The 22,404-nt window shown below is 39.4% G+C and overlaps 1 protein-coding gene across 1 annotated transcript in view; it reads right to left on the reverse strand.

The window, feature by feature from the left end:
• Stx8 (syntaxin 8) overlaps positions 1 to 22,404 on the reverse strand; it is a 253,627-nt gene that overhangs the window by 220,697 nt on the left and 10,526 nt on the right. The window contains exon 4 of the mRNA XM_076870189.1: positions 14,726 to 14,836. Within this exon, the coding sequence (XP_076726304.1) occupies positions 14,726 to 14,836 (111 nt within the window). The remainder of the gene's footprint in view (positions 1 to 14,725; positions 14,837 to 22,404) is intronic.

The following is a 22,404-nucleotide window of genomic DNA, read 5'->3' on the forward strand; positions in this document are numbered from 1 at the left end:
GTAGTTTTATTCTCCATGTGAGAAAGTTCAGAAGCTCTCAGTTTCAATCTCCCCTCCCCTATTTATTTCAATCCTGAGGGAAGTGGGGGCTCCATGACATCCATTTTTAAATCAAGAAGGGGGGGGAAAAAACCCACAAACTACAAATCACGAAATGCCAAAAATCAAGCAAATTTTTCAGGGAGAAAGAGCAATGAAAAAGTGTATATATATGAAAGTAAAAGGTAAGAGAAAAATAAGAAAGAAGAAAAAAAGAATGTAGAGAGATTAGGGATGAGGCACAGTCTAGATAGTGATAAAAGATGATGTGGGCTGGGGATGTGGCTCAAGCGGTAGCGCGCTCGCCTGGAATGCGTGCGGCCCAGGTTCGATCCTCAGCACCACATACAAACAAAGATGTTGTGCCTGCTGATAACTAAAAAATAAATATTAAAATTCTCTCTCTCTACCTCTCTCTCTCTTTAAAAAAAAAAAAAAAGAAAAGAAAAGAAAAGATGATGTATTAAAATGGCAAACAGGGTTGCAGTTACAAGGACAAGGGGTGGGGGGAAAGTTCAAAGACAACCGAGAGGTAAAAGACAAGTCCTTTCCTAAAGTTAGGAAGAATGAGCAATCTTAGCATTATCTCCTTGCTTTCAAGGAAAAAATTTAACTTTTCCAAAACTTAGCAACTGGGAAGTTGTTTCCTTTCTATTGACTTATAGCTCCATCTTGTGGTCTGTACAGGACATAGCTCTCAGAGTGTGCATACATTAACAGGCATGTGCGCCTATGAGTGCACTTACACGTACAATATGTAATTACATACACATACAAATATATATGTGCAGAACAAATGTATATGTATCATATAAATGTACATACATTTTTACTTAAAAGCATATTTTTAAATTCAAGTAGAACATATAAAAAGAAAAATGTCACAAGCTTAAAGCTCAACGATAACTTACCAAGTGAATACCTCCAGTAAACCACTACCCAGGGCAAGAAATCGAGCATTACCAGAACCTGAGAAGCCCCCTGCATCCCCTTCTATTCACTACTTCCCCCAAAGGGAACCACTTTTATGATTTATAGCATCATGAATAAACTTTGTTTTTACAGCAATGGCATTCATACAGTTAGCACTCATGTCTGGTTTATTTCACTCAACATGATGTTTGTGAGATCCATCCACAGTGTGGTGTAGAGTTGAAAACTGTTCATTCTCACTTGCTGTGCAGCATCAGGGTATGCACACGCCCTAACGTATTTGCCCCTTATGCTGTGGAGGTCACTGGGTGGTTTCCAGGTGGGACTATTAAGATCAGCACTCCTATAAATATTCTTGTCTTTTGTACAGTTCTGTTCTAATATAAAGTTTCCCAAAGAGTATACCAGTAGGATAGGAGAACTCCAGACCACATTCTAGAATATTTGTTATGCCCGTCATCTTATTTTAGCCCTTCTTACAGGTATAATGGTATGATATTGTGGTTTTAGCTTTCAATTTCCTGATGACTAGTAAAGATGAAAACCTTTTCTCTGTTCATTAGCTATTGGATATCCTCTTTTATGAAGTTTAAGTCCTCTGTCAATTTTCTCTAGTGGGGTGTCTGCCTTTTACTTGATTTATAGGGGTTCTTCACATCCTGGATATATTTCCTGTGTCAGACATATGCCCTGCTAATACAGATTTCCATTCTGTGGCTTGTCTTTGCTCTTCATAGTATGTTTAGTAAACAGCATTTCTCATTTGAATCAAGTCCAGTTCATTATTTCCACTTTCTGGTGAGCTGTTAAGGAAATCTTTGCCTATCCCAAGGTCATAAAGACATTCTTCTACATTTTCTTCTAAAAGCTCTCTTCTTTGACCTTTCTCTTTTAGAACGACAATACTTTTGTAATTTGTTTTTTTAGGTAGAGTGACAGCAGGAAGCAAGACAATTTTTCATATGGACATCCAGTTGACCTAATACCATTTATTGGTAAGACTACCTTCTCCATTGCATTCACTGTCACTTTTGTCATAAATCAGTTGTCAATACGTGTGGGGGACAGATTCTGAAGTCTCTATTTTGTTCTACTGGATTATCCGTCCTTGTACCAACATGGCACTCAGCTTTATGACATCTTAACAGATAAGGGGGATCTTCCAACCTTTTTTGTTCAAAACGGCCTCAGCTCTTCTCGTCTGTTTGCACTGCCTTGTAAGCTGTAGATATAATCAACTTCTCGAATGACAAACTAAAACCCAACTGGGGACTGTAAATGGGATTGCACTGTATCAACAAACCAATTCAGAGAGAACTGACACCTTTACAATATTGAATCTTCTCATCTCTGATTTATAGGGGTATAATCTTCTATTAGGTTTATTTTAGCTTCTCTAAATAATGCTTCATGGTTTTCAGTCTAAAGATCTCCTTTAACTTATTCCTAAATATTCCATGTCACTTTAAATACAATTAATAGAATCTTTTTAAAAATTTTTTTAAATGATTTGTTTGTTGCCTGGCTCTTAATACCTTCTCAGGAGAGAAGCTTCCAGGTTGCTTCTGCTCACCACCTGCAGACAGGCTATGTGTTCTTCTATTTCCTGAGGTAATAGCTGGGTATCTCCGTTGACTTGATGGGTGACATACAGTTACGATGACTAATATTTGTTCAGATTTGAAGGCCTTTGGTTTCCTTTGCTTGATCAACCATCCAAATGATCTCCTTATAGCTGGTCTCCAACTAAAAGACAACCTGCTAATAAAGCTCCCTTCTATCCTCTGGAGGGGGGGCAGGAACAATCCAGACTAAATGCCTACTGAGACCCCTTCAAGCAATAACCAGTCTCATAAGTACATATATACCCCCAAAACTTCAACTACTACTTTGCCAAGTTCTCAGTGAAAGATAGTTAACCAGGTAAAGCATTCTATTGCATTATCTCCAAGATATATTTTGAGCATAAAAAAGGTACAAAATAATGTATTATAATTCATATTAAAATTTAAAAAGATGAGACTGAAGACAACTGTATCTTAGTATACACAGAATCTCTTTGGCAGGATACACAAATAACTATTAAAAGTGGCTTCCTTTATAAATTTTTAAAATTTGTTTTAATTAGTTATACATGACAGTAGAATGCATTTATGCACTTTGATGTATCATACATAAGTAGGGTATAATTTTTCATTTTTGATTATACATGTTGTAGAATCACATCAGTCACACGGTCATATATGTACATAAGATAATGCCTGTTTCATGCTGCTCTTCTTCCTACCTCTATGTTCCCTCCCGTCCTTTTACTCTCCTCTACCTAAAGAGACCCTATTCTTCCTTAGTGCCTCCCCCTCATTGTGAATTAGCATTCAAACCCCTATTTCTCGACCATTTCCAGGTCACAGCCCCAGAAAAAAATGCTATGATCTGAGGACACACAGGATAAATCAAGCAAAGTGCTGTAGCCAGTCCCCAGGGCTGAGGGATCACTGGCTGGCCTTGCCCATGACCCCTCCATGACGCACTGGTGGCAGATCCATTCTCAACTAGGGAAAGGCAGGGGCCAGGCCTATTCCCTGCTCTGAACAGATCTCTTGGTGTGGAGATGATGCACAATAAATTTTTTGTGCATGAATGGGAAAAAAATGGCTGCCTCTGGAAAGGCAATGGGAAGCTGCATGTCAGAACAGGGAGCGGAATCTCCACTTTCATCGATTCTCATTTGTAAGTTGACTTTTTAAAACAGAATATGCTACTTTAAAAATAAATTTATATTTTCAAGATATTCTTCAAAAACATAATCTATTCCATTAGTTCCCATAAACCAATGGGAAACCATATTCATTCCAGTGTCAACATTTTGGCCTAATAATCTCTTCTACCAAGAAGAAACATAGAACTGGGGTAGAGCAGTTTCCTACCATGCACAAGGCCCTGGGATTGATCCCCAGCTCTGAGAGGGAGAAAGGAAGGGGGAAGGACAGAGGGAGAGAAAAGAGAAAGGAAGAAAGAGCCAGGTGTGGTGAAGCATGCCTATAACCCCAGCAAGTTCAAAGGCCGAGACAGGAGGACTACAAGTTCGAGGCCAGCCTCAACAACTTAGCAAGGCCTTAAGAAATTTAGTGAGACCCTGTTTTAAAAGGGGAGAGGGGTGGCTCAATAATTAAGCACTCCTGGGTTTAATCCTCTGAACCAAAACACAAAAAAATTATAAGTTTGTCATATGATAGAACCATATGGTATGGCTAATGCCAGTTAATATATGGCAGCTTTTTCATGTCAGTCCCTATTTCAAATACTACTCCTGTTGTCATACTATCACTTCATATACCAAACTAACCTGTGACATTTCTCCCCAATGTGAAGATCAGAAGCTATTACTTCTTAAAATGGAATCAAATGGGAATTAACAACAATACACAAGATTATCTGCAGAAGAAACCAGATCGATCAAACTGTAAATCTGGTACTGTTACAACTGGTCAAACTTCAATACTCCTCCTTTACCTCTTTTGGAGGATGGTGATAGGTATACACCCCAGCATCTTAAAAAAAGTGAACTGGAGAGGAAAAGCCACAATCTAGTTTCTACTTGAGCTTACATAAATTATTGAAAAGGTCATTGAGCTGCTACTACTTTGGGATTTCAGGAATAGGCAAAGTAGCAGGACAAGAAGCTTCTTACTAAGGTCAAAGAATTGAACTTTTGAGTTACTGTTTCTTCAAAAAATTTCAAGATAAAGAGAGCTATTGGTAAGAGAGCTGTGGAGCAGGTCTGATGTAGCCACTGCAGCTCACCCACCCAGCAGACTTAGGTTTCTTCTCTCCCTCTATCAAAGCCTCCACCCACAGAAGCCTCCTCCACCGAGAAAGCATGGCCCCATCCTGGTTTTCAGTTCAGGAAAACATCTATCCAGTATAAATCAAGCTACTCACAGCAACCCCACACCCTCATGGTTTCTGGTATAACACGGTCATATGATACAACTTAGTCTACTTCTATTTTGAGCCAAAGTCAACTGGGAAGCTTCTGGGAAGTGCTTCATTCCTCTTAAAAAATGATTTGAAAATACAAGAGAACCAACAGAAAAGGACATTCAGAGAATTTTAAAAATGGCTTTAATATTAATAACAGACATCAGCAAAAAAGCTTTCATACAAATAATCAAAAAGCATTATGGAAGAAATAATCAGGAATAAATTTAATGTGTTAAACTTATTTGAAGAACACACTACTAATAGACAGCATGAACAAATAACATGTGGGGGTTAGATCCCATGTTCTTAGATAGGAAAATAACATAAGGGATTTTAAGATTTAATATAATCTCATTTTTTTTTAAACACAGGATTGAACTTAGGGGCACTCAACCACTGAGCCACATCCCCAGCCCTATGTTGTATTTTATTTAGAGACAGGGTCTCACTGAGTTGCTTAGCACCTTGCCTTTGCTAAAGCTGGCTTTGAACTTGCCATCCTCCTGTCTCAGCCTCCTAAGCTGCTGGGATTACAGGCATGCACCACCACACCCAGCACAATCCCAATTTAAAAAATTGTTTCTCCTATTTTGGAATTGAGTCAGCTGACTATAGAGTTCATTAAAAAATACTGAAATGCTTAAAAAGATGTTTAATGATAGAAGACTAGCTCTATCATGTACTGAAACTGAAAGACTTGATATTTTTATAAAACAAGGTACTAACATATAAGAACCAACACATCGAAGTCCAGAAAGTACACAGGAATGTATTATATGATAAAGCCAGAATCTCAAATTTGAAAATGAGATGACCTATTTGATAAAAAAAAATAATAAGACAAAAATAAGGTAGCAAGGAAAGGAAAAAAGTGGAATTTATATTCCTTGTCAGATTCTAAATGGATAAAATATTATAATTATAAAATGAAAGTACTAGGAAAAACAGAAGAATTACTTTGTAACCTTAATTCACCATAAGTGTATGTAGTAATATTACCATAACGAAACTATCATTATATATTAGTTTGGAGTAAGGATATGGAAGTTTAATAGCTCTCCTTGGGGAAAACCACAAGGAAACAAGCACTCACAGAAATTGTTGGCACAAATCTAAATCGTTTCTAGCCCTCTGAAAGGCAACTTGCCAAATGCTATCTAAATAACAAATGCACACACATCTTACCCAGTCATCCTACTTCTGAGGATCTAGAGATGTGCAAAATCTTACACTATGATTCTATAATAGAAAGACCGAGAACAAACCTATCTATTAATAAACTAGTTAATTATGGTATGTGTATACAATGAAATATTCTAACCCTATAAAATCACAAAACTATGTCCTGAATGGGAAAATCTCCCAAGATATTGACCAGGTGACAGAAGGCTGTAGAATGGCACAGAGCATGCTAGCACTTGTGTGAAAGATGGAGTAAGATAAAAAATATATTTGTATTTGTTGGTAAATGCTTAAGAGAACCCTGGAAGGAGGATGTACTAAAAATGAACAGTAACAACTGTGTTGAGGAATAAGGGACAATGATAGGGTCTTCAGTGAATCCTGTTAAGTGCTTTTTAGATTTCTTAGCCACACGAGTATCTCACTTATATAAAATATCCCCTTCCTCTGCTTGTACGGTGCCTTCAGGCTGTTACAGCTATTCTGAGACCAGAAGAGGAGTCAGTCTGAAGAGAAAGCCAACATTCTGAGGAAAGCAGAATGAAGAGTGCCAAGAACCAGGATCCTGGGCTGGTGCAGTGGCACACACTTGTGATCCCATCCACTCCAGAGACAGACCGGAGGGTTGCAGGTTCCAGGACAGTCTTGGCAACTGAGCAAGACCCTGCTTCAAAATGAAAAAATAAGAGGGGTTGGGGATATAGCTCCGTGGTAAAGTGTCCCCGGGTTTAGTACCAAAGAAACAAGGAGAAAAGAACCCGGATCCTGGGTGGCATCAGTGGGCTGGTAAATTCATCAACTCTTTCCCTGCTTTAACTAGGAATTTATTACACAGGATGTAATCACAGCATTGCGTGTCCCTTGTGGTGGAGGGCAGTGTATATTACTATAGTGACCTAAACCCAGGCACCCACTTAATTGTTGGGGTGAGCAGTACGATAAGTACCATCTTCTCTACTCAGACCCTGTACTTAGTACTCCTCCAACTGCCACAGAAACAATACATTTACACACCTGTTCACACTCATTTCATCGTGGTGTGATGTTTGTTTTGTTTCCCTTCCCTAACTGACCTCTTCGAGATGACATCAGGCATTATAAACGAACAAATCCCACCTCGTGTGTTTCTATTAACTTCCAATTCTAATCTTCTTGACTGAGAAGGCAGCAAGACTATACCAGAGTGACTTATCTCTCCCTTAAATTACTCAAAAAGTGAGGCAGAGACAAAGGTGCATGTCCCATTTCAGTTGCTTCTTGAGCACAGAAAGGGATTATAGTCTCCAGCCTCTCTCACTAGTCGGAGCCACATGACTCGTCAATGGGTTGAATGTAAGAAACCTCCAGGCCAAAGCATGCAAGAGGGTGAGTTCTCCACATTCCTTCTCTGCTCCAATCAGGGGAAACATGGAGTTCATGTGTCATGACTGCACAGCCTTAAGATGGAAACAACGGGAATCTGAGTCACACCTTCCAAGAGAACTGCCAGACCTAACACAAGGCAGGAAAGAAAGCTTTCATGTATTAAAAGCCCGACATTCCCAGGTCTGTTTAGGTATCACAGCACAACCTACTACATCCCGACCCAGTCAACCTTTCAATCAGCAAAACTTTGCCTTCTACATACCTAACTCTCTGTTGGGCATGATGGGAGACACAGAAGAAAGTAGAACAATGTCCGTTCATTAAAAACTCATTTGGCAGTGTGTAGACTTTGATCTTTGCCCCAGTTATGGAAAATTTTGATCAAGATACAAAATACAGGGCTGGAGTTGTGGCTCAGCAGTAGAGCACTTGCCTAGCTCATGCAAGGCCCTGGGTTCAATCCTCAGCACCACATAAAAATAAAGGTACTGTGTCCAGCTACAACTAAAAAATTATATATAAAAAGATACAACATACAAGTAGAGTGTGGTGGCACACTCCTGTAATCCAAGTGACTTGGGAGGCCGAGTCAGGAGGATCAAGAATTCAAAGCCAACTTCAGCAACAGCGAGGCCCTAAGCAACTCAGCAAGACCCCGTTTCTAAATAAAATACAAAAATAGGGCTGGGATGTGACTCAGTGGTCGAGTGCCTTTGAGTTCAATCCCAAGTACCAAAAAAAAAAAAAAAGAGATACAAAATATACACTTGTCAAAAAAGAAAAATGATTCAGTATTAAACCATGGGGCCTCCCTAGCAAAACAGGTTTCCCACTGATACTCTCTCAAAGCACAACATGCTTTTCTCCTGAATTTACTTACTGATTTAATATTTTTTATTTCATTCCACTGTATATTCCACATCACTGTATGTATGGATAACCAAGATGGGCAACTCAGCTTAGTTGCTAAATGTAGGTGTTTTGCTATTTGGCTTTTTGACACCACATTTCCAGCACAGTAGGCACCCAACAGACAACTATTTAAGAAGGTTTTACCACTACATTCTTGCTTTATTAAATTAACAGGCATTAATTAACTTCATTAATATTCCTCTAGTGTCCTTAATATCTCTTTGGCCCAAGCATCCTTGAACTTTTTCAAACAGAGGGAAACAAAACGTTACAAATCTCAGCACATTCATGTCAGAAAAACTAGGAGTTACCATATTTCTGGGCATAAATAAAAGCAACAAATATTTATGACTTATCGTCTCAATGAGCTGGCTCATGATGCCAGTGTAATTCCTCAGCAACTTCCTGCTTCTAGGAGAGTATGTTAGTCGTGGGTTAATAACATTAGAGAACAAAGTATAAATCAATGATTCTTTAGGAAATTCAGTTATTCTCAGACAAATCCTCCTTATAAGCCAAGTGTTGAACTAAAAAACTCAATGGTTTAAGAGGAGGAAGGGGTATTTTTCACGTAAGATTTCATGTAAATTTTTCTTTTGCCCATCAGGCCCACCCATATGGTGATAGGAAACAGACATTAGATATACCATGGTTTTTTTTCAGAAGCTTAAGAAAGAAATATATATTGGAAATGAAGGATGTACTCTAAGAAAATGTGGACGTTTCACTGATTTTTGCAACTGGTCCTCTTAACATTCTTCCTGACATATAACTACTATCTAAAACCCTAAATAATTTCCTCTTCCCTATAATCCTCTAGGTGGTTGGTGGTGTGAAGATTAAAGCTTAGCCAATTAGCCACCCACTGCAGCTGAGTTAATCACATAATCTTTGAGATGGTCGCAGAGCAGTGGAGTATGCAATGATTTTTCTTTCTCTTTACAAAGATTTAACTAATTGTAAGACTTAGCAATGCTCTCAAATATAAAGGGCAGTGGGCTTTTAAATCAGAAGCTGTGTCACTGCTTTATGAGTCAGGGCTTATCTTCTTCTAAGAGACATTGTTGCACAGAGACTTGTTTAACGAGTTGCCAAATGCCCTAAATTAGTCAACCATTGCTTATTCGGACCAAGGATTACTGCTCTAGAATAATGACCAGTAATCCTAAGGTAAAATGAAGATTCTATCACATGACAGCTACACATTCAGTCATGTGATTGGCACATTAATGTCTAAAGAAAATGCTAATCCAAACCGAAGTTTGACAATACTCTTCTCCCCTTAATAAGGCCACATCTGAGGAGGAAGAGCAAAAAAGAGAGAAGAGCCAGGTGGGAGGACTCTCGAGCATGAGGATGAGGAGGGAAAGAGTTGCAAATAGGAAAGGGGGAAACTGAGGTAGGGAGCTCTAGGAAGGCAGAGGGGCTCATGGGGTTCCAAGTGAGCTCTGGTAGAGCAACTGATTTTGAGGTATTGCTGGTAAATATTATAGGGCTCTGAAACATTGGTTAGCAGATTAACCCCAGTTCTTTGTCAATGCAGCACTAGCAACAAAATGTATCACAGGATGAGTAAGTAACATTTTCAAGTTCTGACAAGGCCTTCTGGCCACTGTGTTTCTGCAGTCATGGCCTAGGAGAAACATATGTGCTCCTGGCCCATCCCAAAGTGACAAAGTAACCAAACTGACCTCCTAATATCAAGAATTTCAGAAGTAAACAAAAATGTTGGAGGAGCCCTAGGAATCAACTGTAAGAAGAACTCAGAAAAATCTTTGAGAGCCACTGGAAACACCCGAGAAATCAACTGGCAAAAAAAGGGGATGGAGTTTCTCCAGGGATTGAAAAGTCCTAACGGTTGGTATTAGAAATGAGTGGGCAACCCTACAATCAGGAGGCCAGAACATATGGTCAAATTATGAGCGGAAACTGGTCATGTCTATGACTGAATCCACACGCTCAGAGCTGAAGCTCAGTCTAAGCAAAATGATGATTAGGTATGAGAAGTCAAGGATGAGGAAAAAAAAGCAAAAATAACACTTTGACATAAGCAGGTGAAAGAAATCAAAGACCAGCAAACACTGAATCTAAGCGGAACTATCTTGGCCTCATTCATGCATATCATGGTTACACTTATTGCTGGTCTGAAGTCAGTGATGGTGCTGTCCTCCCTGATCAGCTGGATCAATGCAACTGCAGTGCACATTTTTGTAATCCTTCTACAAGGTTCCCTGGAACTTTTTCCTGCAGTTATTTCAGAGTGGTTCTACCTAGTATTCATTTCCTTATTGTTTTGACTCCTTTGGAATGTCTATTGCACTTTTTGGACAAGTATCTGCAGACATATTCCTGTTGGGATGGATGCAGTAGTCTAAAGCAATCTTAGCCCAATAAGAATTCACCAGTGGAGGTGAAGAGGAATTCACCTTCCGGGCCATCTGCCATTCTCTTTTTTTAAAAAAAAAAAAAAACAAAAAAAACCTGCAATGATTTTGTTTCTTCTTGGTGGCTGATATCTATTTGTCACAATATTGTCTTCCTGTTGGCCACAGTGAATGCCATGTGGAATGGATCATCACCATCTGTCATGTCCATTAGCACCTCCTCCCCATCATTCCTCAGTAATCATTTCTCCTCCGAAATGCTTACATACTTTTTAAACAAAATTCTTCTGAAAGCTTATTCTGAATTATTCTAGAGTTATTCCTAAATGAAAAAGACAAGTATATATACATACATCCCTCAGTTTCATGTTGAGAGCATGTACATAAGTCTGGCCAGTTACCTTAGTTATTCCAATGCTCAGGACTTCACTTATCTTTGCTTCACATTTTCTCAGTCTGATCTCTCTGCCCCCAAGTCACCCCGACCATTCACCAGCAAACCAATTAGTAACAGCTTTGGCCTCCGTTTGTATCAGCTACATGCACTGAAGAGCAGGGGCATCCTAGTGGTAGGATTTAAGAGAACTTCAGAAGGCCTCCGTCCAAAAAACCAACCAACAAAAAAATCCATCTCTGCTACTGATGTGCCAATTTCCCCCAAATTCTCCCACCAATTAATTTATTTCAGTTTAAATTCTAGGATTCAAGTAGGCTTTGGTTAAAATACCTCCATAAGACAAGTCACTGCCAGACACTAATTCCACAGCCAAATTAATGTGAGATTGGCTAAAAGGACAATAGGCAGCAAGCTGAGCACTGATTAAAGAGGACACAGAACAAACAAGATTTGGAAGGGGAGATGGGCGGGCAGAGCATCAGGTGCAGCACATGGACCAAGACTGATGGAGGAGGTCAGGAACCTGCAGAGCATTTGGGGTAACAGGACAGAAGGTCTCCACTGTAAGGAAGCAACGTGAGCACCCTCCTCACCTGGGGGAGACACAATGCTGCAGTAATGTCACCTTGTATATATAAGGGTTTTAAAGCCTGCAGCCCTTAACATAGCAATCACCGCTTAACATGGCAAACAATGATGAAAAATGGGCAGAACACATACCCCAATTTAAGGTCAATGATTCTGAGGCCCAAATGATTGGGGAACAACTAAGCTACAAAGATGAGTCCTTCTGAAGCCTAGTTCAGCTCCTTGTATGGTGCAATGAAATTTAGAATTAAACCTTCTGAGCCTTACTTTCTTTTCCGTAAAGTAGTATATTGTGAAGATCTCCTGAGCAAACGCACATGAAAGACTAAGCGTAATGCCTGGCATGCAGAAAACCAACAGCAGGTGTAGACTACTGAGATCTTTATACTGGGCCACGAAAGGAGACAGCGGCTCTCACCTGCTACCTATTAGACTCACCTGGGGAGCATCCTCCAGGCTTACTGCTAGCCAGGCCCTACCCCAAGATGACTGGTCAGACTTGCCAAGTATACGGTCCAGACACTAGTATTTCTCTGTCTCCTTCTGTTTTTGGTAAGCCCTTTAGTAATTCTGATGCAGAGTGCTACAAACAATACAAAGAGTATTTCTCAAATTATAGCATTGTCTTCAGTCGTCTGATGATCTTGTTAAAATACAGATTTTGATTCAGCAGGCCTGGGCTGGGGTGTTGGTTTCTGAATGTCTAACAAGCCTCTAAGTGACGCTGATGCTGCTCCTCTGCAGGCCCCACTTGGAATAGCAAGGACACAGAGATCACAAGAGAAATGAGGGGAGAGAGAACAGACAGGAAAGAGGGGACCAAAACAACAACTGAACAAAAACCATAAGGGCTGGACCGGTGGCACACAACTGAAATCCCAGCTACTCCGGAGGCTGAGGCAGGAGGATCACAAGTTTAAGGGCAGCCATAACAATTTATTGAGGCCCTGTCTCAAAATTTAAAACAGCAGACATAGCTCAGTGAAGAGTACTTGTCTAGCATGTGCGAGGTCCTGGATTCTACCCCCAGCTCTGCAAACAAACAACCCCCAGGAACCCTCTCCCCCTGGTAGTGCAAGGCTAGGGTCAGCTAATTCTCAAGCTGGCCCCTTCAACATCATTAAATTACAGTTAATGAAGAGCAATAAATGGAGTCTGGTGCCTAACGGACTCTTTCTGCCCCCATCACCACCCCCGCACCCCAACCCCTAACAAACTCTCACCAAATGCTAACAATTTATCATGCTCACCTCTGCCATGACCAAGTATGGTTATTTAAATGCTTTCTCTCCCTTCTGACCATCTTTTCTCTCTTCTTGACCCCTTCTCCCCTGTGAAACATGTCCCCCCCCCAGCATGCCTCTATTAATTTTTTACTTTAGTTTTATTGTTGAAAATATATTTACCTAATCTGATTTCTTTTTTTTAACTGATTTTTTCTAATTTGTTAGACACAATGACAGAATGCATCTATTCATTTCTTAACTAAACAGACCTCTTCCTTCAGTGTAATGCCCCTCTTGGCTCCTCTGCTCACCTGTTCTATTCGTCAGCCAGGATCACCGTCGTCATCCACTCACTTCACCCTGCATCCATGAGCCTGAACACTGCAGAGACTATCACGAGCCACAGTCAGTCAGCCCACCACAGACTGTGGTCTCCTAGGACACTACCAAGAGAGGAGCACAACTCCTTCTTTTCTGAAAACCTTGAACTGCCTCCTCCTAGGACGCCTGGGACCGGTGGGAAAGAACGTGTTGGATCTTCTTCTCTTAGTCCTAGGGCAGGTTTTATAATCCTGGATGCTTATGAGAATCACCTGAGACACCCCACCCACCCCACCTACTGGGCCTGAGCTGGGGTGGAGCCTGGTACTGTGAGGCTAGGGTCAAAAAACATTGCCCTGAGCCAGGCACAGAGGTGCATATCTATAATTTCGGAGACTCAGGAGGCTGAGGCAGGAGGATCACAAGTTCAAGGCCAGACTCACTAACTTACAGAGACCCTGTCTCAAAAAGGATTGGGGGAGCTGGGGTTGTGGCTTAGCGGTAGGTGAGGCCTGTGGGGTTCAATCCTCAGCATCACATAAAAATAAATTAATTAATTAACAATACTGTATCAAACTAAAAAATAAAAATTAAAAAAAAAAAAGGATTGGGGATGTAGCTCAGTGATAAAGTGCTTCTGGGTTCAATCCCCAGTACCAAATAAATAAATAAAACACAACACCACTGCCCTCAGGAAACTTATTATTCCTACTAGGAACTAAGCAGAAACTAGCTGCCTCTCCACAGTGGACACATACCCTTCTGGGATGGTTTCCACAATGAAGTTAAGAGAGTTCTAGAAGCAGAGGGGAGGCCAACTGCTAAGAGGTAACAATTTATGGCTCATTAACCGTAGCCTTGAAAATTAGACCCTTCTCGGGGTCTTCCAATAGGGCTCAGTTCTGAGCAGCTGTGAGCTCTTAAGAGTGTGAATCACTCCGTGGCAAAGAGCCAGGGAAAGAATCCAACCTACTCACTCCCCTACCTCCGTGAGTCCTAGACTACAGTCTTATTAGACACATTTTTTTTCAATGCCAATTTAAAAACAAAACTCATTTCCCCACACTGATAAGTAATGACTTCAGGAGTTTATAGGCAGCTAACAATGCAGAAAACTCAAGCAAAGAATGCAAATCAAATTTTCTGACACTGTATTCTACCTGAGTGTGATGAAAAATCTCAGGTGATTCTCATCCACCCAATATGGGATGCTGCTGAACATACCAAGTTTACTAAATCTAGAAAATAAAAACTAAACTGAATAGAAATTTAGTCAAATACTACAAATGAACCAAAAAAATTTTATAAAGATCTGAAACCATTCAAGAAACAGTTGTAATAACAGCAAGTAAATCTGCACCAGCCAAGTAATTCCTGTAAAGAAAATATCATACCTGATTAGGTCTGGCTCTGCACCCTCATTCTTAAAGGATGCCAGAAGTAGTCTCTCGCGCGTTACAAGATCATCCAGTAGGTTCTGTCTTCGATCCCCTTCCAGTTGTGTTCTGCAGATACCTTGTTAAGGTCCAGTGGTGTATGGGTTACCTGATTTTACCTATTATGTTATAAAATGACCTATTCAAATCACCAGCAGCTCTTACACTCCAAACACTACTATCTAGAAGAGAACCTGTTGTTCAGCTTCTCCTGCTCTGACCTTCAACTCCACAGATCCTCCAGGTAAATGACCTTGCCAGCACTATTGCAAAGGAATGTATAAATGCTGACATAGATCATTATATCACTACATAAATTCTTGCACTGAGAAATATACAAGGTAAATATTTTCGTCCTGGTGATCTGTCAACAGGACAGTCTGGTTCAGTGATTCTTTAGGTTTTGAGTTTTAGATGTTAGTGTTCAGGGGTGTAAGATAGGGGTGGGGATAGGGTTCAGTGGTAGAGTACTTGCCTAGCATGTGGGATGCCTGGGTTTGACCCCCAACTAGGATCAAACTGGATGAGGGGGTGCTCCAAGATACCACGTTTTGAACTGCCTACTTTTTGACACTTAGTAGTAGACCTGGAAAATAGATTTTAAAGTACCACTGTGTGGAATAATTTGCTGCAAAAATTGTCACCATCAATTCCTTGTTCATTTATATTACATGATCTTCAAGGAAAATTACAAAGAAATTCTAGTAAGCATACTCAAGTAGGAGTTTAAAAGACTATAGTTTTAGTCCTGTTTTGTCCACTGTCTATGATCTTGAACAGTTATTTTGGTCTTGGGGGGGGGTCTCTTTCTATCTGTAACACCAGATCATCTGTTACATTTTTCAGCACTATTCTTATTTATTTATTGGTACTGGGGATTGAACCCAGGAGTATTCTATACTGAGCTACATCCTCAGCCCTTTTTATTTATTATTTTGAGGCAGGGTCCTGCAAAGTTGCCTAGGCTGCCCTGGAACTTGTGATCCTCCTACCTCAGCCTCCAGAGTACCTGGGATTACAGGTGTGGGTCACCATGCCCAGCTTTCCAGAACAATTTCATAAGTGATGGTTAAAAAATAATAACAACAATAAGGGCTGGGGCTCAGTGGCAGAGTGCTTGCCTAACATATGTGAACCCCTAGGTTCGATCCTTAGCACTGCATACAAAAATAAGCAAATAAAATAAGCTGTCCATCTATAAATACAAAAAATTAAAAAAAAATAACGATAACAAATCAGAACCTAATCCAAAAATTTTGGGTTTTGGTGCTGGGGATTCAATCCAGGACCTCCTGAATGGTGCTAAGCATGCACTCTACAACTGAGCTATACCCTCAGCCCCTAAATCCACATACTAGTTTTCTTGAAACAAATCACACAAGTTCTGCTAGGCTTAAGGGTGTGTGGGTAAGTGTGTGGGGGGATGTATTATGAAAAACAAAGTAAAGGAAATATTGAAGAAGAAAGCTTTCTCTACTCTCTTTCTTGATGGCAGAGGTTAACACTTCTGCACAAGGAGATAGCTGGCACTGGACACAAAAAACAAACACACCTCAATCCAGATTTTAATTGGATTTTACATTTTTTATCAAGTGGACTTTGGATTGGGGTTTTGGGCTTTTTTGTTTTGTTCTTGTTTTTGGTATGTGGGGAGTACTGGGGATTGAACCCAGGGGTGCTCTACCACTGAGCTATATCCCCAGCACTTTTTATCTTTTATTTTGAGACAGGATCTCACTAATAGCCCAGGCTGGCCTCAAACCTGCAATCCTCCTTCCTCAGCCTCCAGAGTTGTTGGGATTAGAGGTAAGCACCACTATGCCTGATTGTGATCTTTCTTTTATTAGACTTGGAAGGCTGGTGATTCAAAACAGCACTGGTCACAAGTCCCTAGTCCTAGTAATAATAGTCAGACATTAATGAAACTGATGCTTTGGATTTATAAACACTTTTCTTCTTTAAAAAGGCTAAAAAACATTGCATTCTGGCCTAAAAGTTTCCAAGGAATTGACAGAATCAAGTAATAGCATCATCATTGCCTGGATGGGAAAACTATAGCCCAAGGAATCTATAAATCCTGTTGCTCATTTTGTACATCAACTGGCTGGTAAACAAACCCAGGCAGAAATTTCCCCAACAACGGTTGCCTGAAAAATCACAAATTCCCCAAACAGTAGCTGAGCACTGTTAATGGCTTTAGATATTTTAAAAAGAATAATAAATGAATTATCTTAACATTCCAGAATGCCACACTATCCTGGGTCAGATCAATACCATTACTTTGCCATTTCCTACTTGATGACAGTCACTAAGTATTCCATCTTGGAAACCATGAACTAGCAATTATAAAGAAACAGTGATCTTATAACCAGGCAGAGTGGCACACGCCAGTAATCCCAGCAACTCAGGAGGCTGAGGCAGGAGGATCACAAGTTCCAGGCCAGCCTGGGCAGCTCAGCAAGAGCTTGCCTCAAAATAAAAAATAAGGGCTAGGGATGTGGCTCAAGTGGTAGCGCACTCGCCTGGCATGCGTGCGGCCCGGGTTCGATCCTCAGCACCACATACAAACAAAGATGTTGTGTCCGCCAAGAACTAAAAAATAAATATTAAAATTCTCTCTCTCTTTCTCTCTCTTAAAAAAAAAAGAAAATGAAGAGATTTGAAATCTATTTCAAGTGTGTAATTATAATTTCATAAAATTTTAAAAAATAAAAAGGGAGAGAGATGTGGCTCAGTAGCAGAGCACCCCTGAATTCAATCCCCAGTACCTCAAAAACAATGACCTTAAATATTTTTCTGTATTAATAAAAAGGCCAAATATCATCTTTTTGGTTAATGCAATGTCAAGAATATCCATGTCTTTCAAATTAATGGCAAACTGGCAGTAAAGCAGAAGGCTTTTCTATCTAAAACAAGCTCCACATAAATTAAAGAAGTAACAGAAGCCGTGACAAGAATTAGATAAGGCAAAATGAGAATTTTAAATTGTGTTAACTACTAACTATATTCTAATATTATTCAGCCTTGTCTTATACGCTATATTCAAGAAAATTTTGGAAAGGGCCAAGGACCCAGGAATTCTCTTAAATTCACTGTGGGGATGTACACAGGTTCAACCAACTGCCAAACTGCCTTCTATATAGCTAACAAAATTTAAAATTTAAAGGGTACTTCTTCTTTTTTTTTTTTTTTTTTTTTTTTTGCAGTTTTGGAGATTGAACCTAGGGGCGCTCTACCACTGAACTATATCCCCAGCCCTTATGAATTTTTATGTTGAGACAGGGTCTTGCTAAGTTGCTAAGGTTGGTTTTGAACTTGTGATCCTCCTGCTCAGTCTTCTGAGTTGCTGAGATTACAGGCGTGTGCCACTGCACCCAGCTAAAAAAAAAAAAAGAGGTAAATCCTTTAACAGGAATTTTTCTTGCAGATACATTCAAACTCCATACCAGGACTTTGGAGAAAAGATGTTCACTTCACTATCATTTATAATGGCTCAAAATTAGAAGTATCCTAAAAGTTCACCAATAAGGAACTAGGGCATCTATGCAAAAGGTTTTACAGACTAAAAAAAAAAAGGAATAGGAAAACTGCTTATGTACTGATAGTAATGGCAATTAACACTTTTGAGCACTTACAAGCATTCATACACACTATGTGACATGGAATAAGCTCCAAAATTCAGTATTAAACCAAGAAGGGGAGGCAAATAGCAGTAACAGCAACAAGGAGCTAAATGGAGAATTGTATGCTCCCACTTTGTTAATAAAAAAAGATCAGATAAATATATATGTTTGTACATAGACCAAAAATTTCTAAAAATACATACAAATAACTCTAAGGAAGGGAAACTGACAATTCAGAGATAAGGGAGACTGAACACTGTTTTGTACTATGTGACTCTGCTATGGGCTTATTAATAAAAACAAAAGTTTCAGAACCAACTGTACAATATGATCCTTTCCTCATCAAAAGAATTTTATATTTATATGTACATATTTCATGCCTAGAAAAGTCTGGATAAGAAGTACTAATCATCAACATTGTTAACTATGAAGAATGAGATGTGGCAGGATATGGAAGTGGAAGAGAAAGGAGTCACTCATAAAATGTATAGCTACAGGTAGAAAGTACTTTCTGTAATAAAAGCAATTCAAGGTAATCCTTAATATTTTAAAAATAATAGTTACAGAATTAAATTAATGTTAAGCCAGATGCTGTGGTGCACATCTATAATCCCAGCTACCCAGGATGCTGAAGCAGGAGGATCTCAAGTTCAAGGCCAGCCTGGGCAACTTAGAAAGTCCCTGTCTCAAAATAAAAATGAAAAGGGCTGGGGATGTAGTTCCGTGCTAGAGCACCCCTGGGATCAATCCCCAGGACTGCATGTATAAACAAAATAAAGTTTAGAATGAATCAACAACTAAAGAAGATCACTTTCAAAGGTATTAAATTTGTTAATTACTTTTGTAGGTTAGAGAGTGAAGAAGAGAATCACAGATATTTGATGAAGGAAGAGGCTTTTGAGATCCCCTAATTTAATTCATTTTTCTGACAGGAAATTAAGGCCCAGCATGGCTAAGCTGCTCTGATGGTTAATGGCAAAGCTGGGTTAGAGTCCAGCTCTTTCTGCCCTTGGTCAGGGCCTTCTGCATCACATCATGCTGAGCACCAAAATTCCAGAGGTTACAGCATCCTGGGGCTGCCAGCACTGCCACTTCTCTTTACCACCTCTTAGAAGCCTGAAAAAAAACAGTACTGGTACAAGTTGAGCACCCCTAATCCAAAAATTCAAAATCTGAGATGCTCCAAAATCTATAACTTTTTGAATACCTATATGAATGCCACAGGTGGAAAATTCGATCCTGGGAAATTTTGTTTCATGTACAAAATTATTAAAAATATTGCTTGTATAAAATTACAATCCGCCTATATACATAAGGTGTATATGAAACAAATAAATTTTGTGCTTAGACTTAGGTCACATGCCAGATATTTTATTATGCATATGTAAATATTCCACAATCTGAAAAAATTCTAAATGCATGGGATGGATAAGGGACACTCAACCTGTAATACTAACTAGAATATTCCCAGAGACTCTCTGTAAATCTGGGAAAACTATCCCATTAGGAACACTCTGCTTCTTTTATGTTTTGTTTTAATATATTGAGAGAACAGGCCATAGGAGTTGGGGTGAGGGGACATGGAAGACTAAATTAACAGACCATCTACACTAGACACTAAATAGAATGTTAATAAGAGATCACAGAATCAGGTAATAATGTACACTGCATATATGTGGACATACCTATGACAGTTGGGTAGAGTAGGGGAGTGGGGACAAGGGTGTGCCTATGGAAATAAGGATAAGTAGAAAATAAGACATATAGTCAGTGGCTGGTGCTGAAGACCTCTCCCATCAACTTGGTGAATAAACAAGGAAGAAATTCAAAGAATAGTCAAAGAAAAATAACTATATGGTACTTTGTCACTGGCTCACAGTTGATTTTCAATATAATTCTAGGCAATTCATGGAAATGTAAGCTGTAAAGGAAATTAGATCCTGATTTCACATTACCAATAGCCAATCCCAGTGTGCTTAAGCCCAGCTTCTGGGCTACAGCCTGGTCTGACCCATAGATGCAGTGGAGTGGACAGGTCTCTGGATCCCCGCCACACATCAACCCATTTCAACTCAGCTCCTGAGTTTTCTTAAAACTTAGTGGAAGGGGCCAGGGTTGTGGCTCAGCAGTAGAGTGCTCACCTAGCACGTGCAAGGCCCTGGGTTCGATCCTCAGCACCACCACATAAAAAATAAATAAAATAAAAAGGTATAAAAAATTTAAAAAAAAAAAAGACTGCAACTTAAAAAAAAAAAAAAAAAAAAAGCCTTAGAGAAAGACGTAAGAATTTAGGTAAGTCTTGGAGCTGGGGTTGTAGCTCAGTGGTAGAGTGCTCACCTAGCACGTGTGAGGCACTAGGTTCAATCCTCAGTGCCACATACAAATAAATAAAAATAAAGGTATTGTGTCCACCTACAAGAAAGAGAGAGAGAGAGAGAGAGAGAGAGAGAGAGAGAAAGAGAGAGAGAATGAATGAATTTAGGTACGTCTTACTTTGTAGATAAATTGCCCTAGAGAAGGAAGAAGGGTGCACATAATTACTTCTCCATACCATAACAGAAGAGGTTGCAAGGAGACAGTTTAAGGTTTGTGAGACCAGAGGACTTTAATGGCTCACTTTCTTTTTTAAAGTCAACCAACTTCACTAAATACCTATTATGTACCAAGTCAAGTCCTTACCTTCCTCAAAGAACTGATCACATTTTGCAAGAACGAATTTAATACCATCATCATTTGTGTGCTTTAATAAAACCAACTTACCTGATTATAAATTCAAAAAGGAAGGACTAGATGCAAATTCTCAATGGCAGCAATAATCTTTACAATAATGATATAATAATAAATAGAGGTAATCCTCAAGAAGGACTTACTATATGTAAAGCACCTCTTGGGCATATACTCAAACCCTCACAACAATCCTACAAATGACGTAAATTTTTACCCTCCCTATCTCATACATGGGAAAAATAAGGCACAAGGCAGTTAAGGTTACAGTTGCTAAGTGTTGATGACTAACTTTTATTCAACATGCACCACACAGAGGGCTAATCCATAGAAGTTCTTTAAAAATACTTTCTCCAACTTTCATAGCAACTTTGCAAAGTAAGATTACTCCTACTTTATTGATAATGCAACTAAGACTCAGAAAGACTGAACTGCTGTGTGGTCTCAGGTAAGTGGTCGTTAGTCTGAGTTCTAATTCCAAAGCCAGTGTTGTTCCCACTACACCTATTTCAGATTCATGGGCCAGTAATATTTCCAGACAAATCAGAGATAGGGGAAGTACTAATTTAGAATTACCAATTATACATCTTGCCATATATGTATAGGATTTTTGCACCCCCCCCAAAAAAAAATCAAATAAAAACTAGAAAAAAACAAGTAACTAACTATAGGCCAGAAAATTTCTACATATATACATACTATCTCCTCCTTATTTGTCTCAAGCTCCCAGGTAGCTGTGAAAACTTGTCCCAGACAATATTTAAGAACCTTGCCTCCCCTATAGCCACCGGGGATACTTCTAGAATTGAGGCAGCTAGCCTCTCCATGCCTACAATCATTCACATTATTACACAGTGATGGCCACTTTCTATCTACCTATCCTTTTCCCTAAAATATAGAGAAAAGTTATTTATAGGTTTTTAAAAAAATTATTTCCCCAGGCCTTCTCCTAAGGCACCAAAATACCTTCTGATATTGAACACTTTGTAAAGAGATTATTTTTATTCTTTTTAAAGAGGCAAAAAGGTGCTGTCTTTGAAAAACTAACAAAAGGACAAGCTTCATGTCAAGCAAGTTCTAAGGATATTTTGGGTATACCTAAAATTCCACATGTAGCCTCCCGCAGCATGCACCTTCTCTCAACGGTGAGGCCATTATAATCCCCATCTCAAAGCAGCACTGTGACTAGAAGCCAATATTTTCCAGCGATTTTAAACTCTCTGGCTGCAGGATTTTGGCTTATTAGTGGTAAACTAACAGATTCAAAAGCATAGAACTTTTATTTTAATT

This window comes from Callospermophilus lateralis, chromosome 11 (assembly GCF_048772815.1).
Source record: "Callospermophilus lateralis isolate mCalLat2 chromosome 11, mCalLat2.hap1, whole genome shotgun sequence".
NCBI classification, from domain to species: Eukaryota; Metazoa; Chordata; class Mammalia; order Rodentia; family Sciuridae; genus Callospermophilus; species Callospermophilus lateralis.